General features: G+C 41.5%; 1 protein-coding gene across 2 annotated transcripts in view; it reads right to left on the reverse strand.

Annotated features, from left to right (window-relative positions):
- The window catches only part of PTPRR (protein tyrosine phosphatase receptor type R), a gene marked incomplete at its 5' end in the record, with an annotated part of 101,090 nt that extends 95,815 nt beyond the window's left edge, over positions 1–5,275 (reverse strand). The window contains one exon of one of the 2 annotated variants that reach the window (XM_083366644.1): positions 5,194–5,275. In XM_083366644.1, the coding sequence (XP_083222770.1) occupies positions 5,194–5,275 (82 nt within the window). The remainder of the gene's footprint in view (positions 1–5,193) is intronic. The other variant, XM_083366645.1, reaches the window with a different exon arrangement.
- Between the last annotated feature and the right edge of the window lie 725 nt (positions 5,276–6,000).

Genomic DNA, 6,000 nt, shown 5'->3' on the forward strand with positions numbered 1-6,000 from the left:
TAATAATTAGGATCCTTACTAACAAAGGGATCACATATCACAATGTAAACTTGTCCAAATATTACAGTCAGTGGCAGAAGCTCTCTTCAGCATCCAGACATCACACTATAGTTTATAGTTTAACTGTGGTTTGTAAATTTAGCTGGATTCATACAGTCAACCAATCCATAATGGAGTATGGTTTACCCTGAACCATGTGATAGGCAGCAAATAAATTTATATTATTATTGTTGTTGTTGTTGTTGTTGTTGTTGCTGCTGCTGCTGCTACTGCTGCTGCTTTAGGATAATATATCTGAGGATGATATTTCAATTCATCTTGCCCAATTCTTCAAGATGTTAGAAATATTTCCCAACTGTACTAAAATGCCAGAAATCTATGGGCATATGTTTTCATGCACAAGATACAATGTGTCGTAGTCCACACAAATTTATAATCTACAGTATCATAGAGATACTTGTACATCAATTAAATCTATAAATTATTCTATTCCTTTGAAAAGATTAAACCTATAAAGGTTTAAAGGTTTCCCCTGTCCAGTTGTGACCAACTCAAGGGAGCAGTGCTCAACTCCAATTCTCAGCTGAGGGAGCCTGCTTTGTTTCCATCATCATGTGGCCATCTTAAAAATATGGAACGCAGTACTCTTGCCACAAAAGTGGTGAGATTCTCAAAAGTTCAGCTTTCATCACAATTTTCTATTTAGTGGATAATTTTCCTGAGGCCTTGGAATGTTCTCTTGCACAACTGAACCAAGTCTCTCTACCACTGGATTGCAATAATACAAATGTATAGCTGGGGAAAGTGCCCATCAATTCAACTGTCTCTACATGAGGCACACAGAGTTATACATCATTCTTGAAAAAAGAAAGAAACCTGGTCAACAGATTTCTAAAACCACCTGAATATAATCTACCTATTACCAGCTTTGATCTACATCAGCATCTTTTCTAACAAGAATTGTAAAATATATTTTAATGACATTGTTAATACTAGAAACTGATTGTACTAAGTTTATTTATTATCCAATGTTTCTCTTTGCAGTCAAGAGTCTATTAGGATAGGGGTGAGTATGTTAGAAATTTTGTTAAATACTAAAAAGCCATTTTTAGTATTTTTAGTAGAACTGCCATTTCCCCCCAGTTACTTCTTTTATGAAACAAAACTGAATGTTGGGCCACATCTTCTGTATTCTATGAAGAAAAATAAAAGATTATAGCCTACATCCCCCTCACTTATTTATAAGCTATAAAATTTCAACATTATTCTTTTGTTGTAACCCCAAAATAAAAGGGCAACTATTGAAACTGGTTGATCAATTTCATGCAATGAAACAGAATTTTATGTTTTTCAAATTCAAATCTGGGTTGATCGTTCTAAATATCCTATCTAGAAGCAGTGCAGATCCACATACTACATAGCCACGTAATTTATTTTCTTTGTCATGTAAACACTTGTGCAATATGAAATTCCCTTGTTTGTGAACACAACTGGATTATCTTGAGGTGTCTATTTCCACCAACCTTTCATTCAAAGCAATACATGTTATTATTTTCTTTTCATTTTAGGCTGAATTTCTGAGGTATTGGTAGCTTGTCAATAATATATGTGTTTTCTATGACTTCCAATAGGGACGTGGTGGCTCAGTTGGTTAGGACGCTAAGCTTGTCGATCAGAAGGTCGGCAGTTTGGCGGGTCGAATCCCGAGTGCCGCGTAACAGAGTGAGCGCCTGTTACTCGTCCCAGCTTCTGCCAACCTAGCAGTTCGAAAGCACGTAAAAATGCAAGTAGAAAAATAGGGACCACTACGGTGGGAAGGTAACAGTGTTCCGTGCACCTTTGGTGTCTAGTCATGCCGGCCACATGACCACAGAGACATCCTCAGACAAGCCCTGGCTCTTCGGCTTTGAAACGGAGATGAGCACCGGCCCCTAGAGTCGGAAACGACTAGCACGCATGTGCGGGGGAACCTTTACCCTTACCTTTATGACTTCCTATTTTTCAATTAAAACTTAACTTAAAGATCATTGGATAGCTTTCAGACATTTGCTTGCTAATCAGTTATTGGTAACAACATTCAGAGGTCCAGGAAAAGGGCCTTTTTTTCCTGGCTGCTGCCCTCTGAAACATCGTGCCCTTGAGATGAGATCAGCCTCCATCCTCTTGGCCGTTCACAAGAAAACTGGCCCTGCCAATTGGCCTTGGTCTCAATTTGGGCATTCCATCTTGCCATGCCATGCCATCCCATAATATTCTGGTTTTAATCTCTGTTCATTTTAATATTTTAATACTTTGTACCTTTGGTTTTTATGATGTTGGTACACCACCTAGAGTCACTTGACAGTGAGATGGGCTGCACATAAATTTAATAAATAAATACATAAATATTCAGATGTGACTGAATAGTTTGACTCTTTAGGATTCTCAGTAAAATTTATCTACAAAAGCATAAACTTGACCAAGTTCCATAATATGGAGGGAGATTGCAAGTATTTTAAAAATGTTGCCTCAAGTATGTTAAATTTAGACTAATGGTATCACTGACGATATTTTATTTTTTTGGTGCTGCTTCTTAACTGAGACTTGAAGACATTATGAATAACCAACCAGCCAACCATAATGTATTGTTTAAATTATTATTGATGTTATTTTGAAATGTACATTTTAATACTTGCCTACCTATTTATTTTACAGGATGTTTAAAATTTTATGTCGCATTTATTATTAAATCCAAAAGAGGGATACAATTTTTGGCAATATGTTTGATTAAAGCCTAAGGTATTTCATGGATAGGAGTTTAATATACAATTGAAACAGACAAACCCTAATTTCTGCAGAATATACCAAATGGCAACTATTATTAGATGCTTTCACAAAGCTACCCATAATTGGGTTTACCTTCTCTCAAAAATATTCACATACCTCTGATATCTTTCCTGAATGGCATGATGTTGCATACCCACTTTATAGAAATGCATAGGATGATAAAGTTCAGCAATTTTAATGTTTTTTATACAGTACTATCATTTCTATTTAATAGCAATCAAATCTGTATTATGGTCATAGACCAGCATAAGAAGAGTATAATAGTAATTTGGGTTAATAGGTCACTGGGCCCTTGGGGGCAAGCAAGCCAGATCTCCCCATGAAAAATTAATTTTCCCCATAGCAACCAAGCATTTTGCTTTTACTGGACTATTAGTGCATGCAGTAAAATGACATAACCATATTTAGTATATTTATACTCTCTCTCTCTCTTGCTTGCTATATGTGTGTGTGTGTGTGTGTGTGTGTGTGTGTGTGTATTCAAAAGCCTAGCTATACTATATACTATAATTTAATTACCAAAATTTCCCTTATTTCAACATCCAATACTTCTTCTCTTTTTCTCTTAATATCTACTATCTCATATTTAAATTAATACAGTTCTTATTTGGAAAGAATTTAACTAACATTACAGAACAAAGACCATTTTAACATCTGAGTCTTTTGAAACAAAAGCTTAATATATATATATATATATTATTGGCAAATGGTATTGTTCCACTCTTGGGTCCGATGTCCGTGTGATCCCTTAAGATTTCTCTGCCTTCAATTTTACAACTTTGGCTTTCACTGCTTCTGGCTAAACCCACAGATGGCCTTTCAGATTCAATATCCGAAGAAGATAAATTTAAAATGGTAACAGTCAGGTTGCAGTGGAGGAAGAACTTCACAGTGTGGTTTTCAAAAGGCAATATCAAGGAAGAATTCGCACCATTCAAATGGCTAGAATTCAAGACAGCCTTAGCAAAGTTGTCTGTTGCCCTTTCACTGGAGTTGCTAAAAGAATTAGCAGAGGCCTGGGATTCTGTTTGGAGAAGCAGTACAGTATGGGTAGTCCTTGACTTACAACCATTCATTTAGGGACGGTTTGAAGCTGCAACAGCCCTGAAAAAAAGTGATTTACAACCAGTTCACATTCTTGCAGCCATTGCACCATTGATCCCATGGCAATGTGATCAAAATTTGGTAACTGACCTGTGTTCATGATGGTTGCAAGCATCCAAGTGTTGTGCAATTGCCATTTGCAACCTTGGCAGCTGACGTCCAACGAGTAAATTCAATGAGGGAAGCTGGATTTGCTTACTGACCACATGATACAGTTAACAGCCATGATTCACTAAAGGATTCATGGAGGAAAAAAGGCCATACAATCGGGGGTGATTCACTTAACAACTGCCTTGCTTAGCAATAGAAATTCTGGTCCCAGTTATAAGTCCAAGGCTACCTGTACAACAAGTTATGGCTTGGTTGAACCTAACAGCAAGAGGAGCAACATATCAGGTGGGGTGACCAGGTGGCCACTGACCGCTTATTCCTTGGTCTTCCTAAACTGCTATTTTCACAGGAAACAGCACAGGAACAGCCTCATCCGTGCGATTCCTTGGACCAGCCCTCCAGCGCATCTTCTCTCTTTGGAAAGCTGCGGGACCTGAACTTGCAAGTGGCATTTTGAGGAATGGCCTGATTTCACGGGAACCGCGCTCTTTCGGACAGATTGGCAATGGGAAGTCTTCGCCAGCTTCTCTCCCCGCCGCCCACGCGCCGCCCGGGCCAGCTGCTGGGCATTTTCACGGGTTCCGGCTGCTCCTGACCCTGGTGCTGAAACCTTAGAAACAGACGGAGGAACGACCGAGACTCCGCCGCGCACTCCGAACAAAGCGGGAATTCGAGCTTTCGCCAGGGAGAAACCCACCCTTGCAGAAAAGGAGCATCGATTTGATTAAGGAAGCGCGACGGGATCGAGACGGTAGAGCAGCAGTGACCCCCCGCAGCCCACCAACAACGCCGCCGGAGGAGTCAGATTTGCCTCTTCTGAGCCACCCTTGAAAGGCGGCGAAGGGGCAGATAAAAGGGGGGGCTCGCGCGTTTCGAGCGGAATCAGCACCTATTTGCGTACCGCCCTCCCCAACTGTCCGCAACATGTTCATCTACCACCGCGACGACCATCCCGCCTGCAGAACCCCACCCCATATTGGCCATTAGTAACAACAAGTGCTTGAACAGGGTCGTGTGAAGTTGGCTTCTCTGGTAAGCGAGCAGGGCAATCCTCTTTCCTTCCATTCTCGCCAGGGCTTGAAGAGAGCTATCCCCACCCGTTGCTCCCTGAGGTCGTCAGCCCGGCTGATTTCCCCCCCACACACACCTTACCTGCCGCCTGGAGATGAAGCCAGAGGAAGACAAGGGAGGCTGCCGTCCTCCACATGGTGCTTTCGTGCAGCTGGGAGAGCATCGCCCCAGCTCCCGCTGGCCGTCAGCGATGCCAGGCTTGGCTTCTCATCAAGGCTTTCCTCCTTCCTGGTGAATGAGCATGCTTGAGAAGTCCACGCAGATGCAGTAAGGACCGCGAGGCTGCTGCCCTCTCCTGGCTCAGGAATTTGCGATGCAGGCTCCGGGAAAGCAGCCAGAGGTCATCCCGAAGGAACGGGTGCTGGGCCGCTGAATTGGGGTCAGGAAGAAGTCCAGGAGATCTTGAAAGGAAATTGGTAGAAGAAAGGAAGTAGCAGAGAGGTATCAGTGAACTAAAATGGACTGGAATGGGTGAATTTAATTCAGATGACCATCAGGTATACTACTGCGGGCAAGAATCCCTCCTTATTTCTCCAGGATGACTATTGATATACCTGAATTAAAGCTGTTAGATCTAACCCCCATATCTGGATTTTTCTCTCTGTTTTCAAGAGACTATAATCAGCCGGAACAACTTCCATAAAGCAGACTGAGAGTCAAGCAGACCTAAGGAAAGTCCCAGCCTTCCTATCGTCAGCAAATGCAAGATAGTCAATTCTGCCGGCTGACTCCCACAGCTAGAAAGCTCCAGTCACAGGAAAGCTTTTATCTTCACCCAGTGTCATGTTCTCCCTTCTGCAGTTTTGGATTTCAAATATAAAACAAGGAGGATTGGCTAAAAGGCTCTGCCTTATGATTCTGGAGAGACAGAAACCATGGAAAACATTT

This window comes from Vipera ursinii (assembly GCF_947247035.1).
Source record: "Vipera ursinii genome assembly, chromosome: 6".
Taxonomy (NCBI): domain Eukaryota; kingdom Metazoa; phylum Chordata; class Lepidosauria; order Squamata; family Viperidae; genus Vipera; species Vipera ursinii.